Source organism: Atheta coriaria, unplaced genomic scaffold, assembly GCF_025399875.1.
Source record: "Atheta coriaria isolate IRGN ID8LTWV9N9 unplaced genomic scaffold, Caltech_Dcor_3.1 scaffold6420_size1047, whole genome shotgun sequence".
NCBI classification, from domain to species: Eukaryota; Metazoa; Arthropoda; class Insecta; order Coleoptera; family Staphylinidae; genus Dalotia; species Dalotia coriaria.
Window position 1 is genome coordinate 1 of NW_027050688.1, and position 1,047 is coordinate 1,047.

General features: G+C 36.2%; 1 protein-coding gene across 1 annotated transcript; it reads left to right on the forward strand.

The window, feature by feature from the left end:
* Positions 1-6: 6 nt before the first annotated feature.
* LOC135803184 (uncharacterized) lies at positions 7-1,041 on the forward strand. Its single transcript, XM_065316773.1, has 4 exons — positions 7-258; positions 530-639; positions 702-792; positions 859-1,041. The coding sequence occupies exons 1-4, from the start codon at positions 22-24 to the stop codon at positions 901-903; spliced, it is 483 nt and encodes a 160-aa protein (XP_065172845.1). The 5' UTR covers positions 7-21; the 3' UTR covers positions 904-1,041.
* The last annotated feature ends 6 nt before the right edge of the window (positions 1,042-1,047 follow it).

Consider the following 1,047-nt stretch of genomic DNA (forward strand, 5'->3'; position numbering starts at 1 on the left):
GGTGTAGGAGATGATGACAGCATGTCAAGTTTACAGTCTTTGGATATGGGATCAGATATATCCATGGACTATAGGTATAAGAGGGATGTAAGTTTAGATTCGAGGTTGTCAAGTGGATCAACGCAGAGTGAGATTACTGGTGAGAAGAAGAAGAAGAAATCGTTGATGGGTAAACTTAAGAAATTGACTAAGTCAAGGAGTATTGATGATTCAGATGATTCACATTTCTCACCTAGTAAACCATTATCATCATCTAGGGTAAGTAAAATGTATTTTCTACGTCCACCTTTAAAGCAACTCTTTTTTCACGGTTTTGAGACATGAAAAGGGACACTTTAATCATGGATGTACAAAGCCGTGACTAAAGTACTTTTTCTACGGTTTATCGTCACGAAAAGTGGCACTTTAATCACGGACTGCTAAGGCCCTGACTAAAGTGCTTAGTGGAAGAACGCAAAACGTTGATAAAGTGCCGTTTAGCGCACTTGATACTTATTATAATATTTTGTTAAATAAAAAATAATTTTAGGCACCCAGTCAAAGTTCAGATATTGAAGACCCCAAAGGTAGTAAGAAGGATTTGAAAGATCGTATCACAGGGATGTTTAAAAGAAGTGGGTCTCAATCTAGGTCAAACAGGTAAATTGACTTAAGTAATACAAAACAAGAAAACTGACTTAAGTCATATTTGTGTTTCTCAGTGTGGAAAGACAGATTAAACAAGACACGAGCTCAACACAGCGCCCTCTGATGCGTAGCGCAAACGGGGGCACATCAACCACCCCAAATTCCGTAAGTCAACCCTTAAAAACTACCCCAAAATTACCAAAAATTAATTTTTTGATTTTCTATTTCCAGAGCACGGATAAGCTTGCAAAACCCAAAAAGAACATCAAATTATAACCTCTACAAGTAGCATAGATTAGTATAGCACATTTTTGTTTATAAGCACGTTAATTTTGTTATCGTTTCACGTTGGTTTATATTCGTTTAAATTTAGTTACAAACTTTTCACCATGATAATATATTAATGCAATCGGCGAGCAA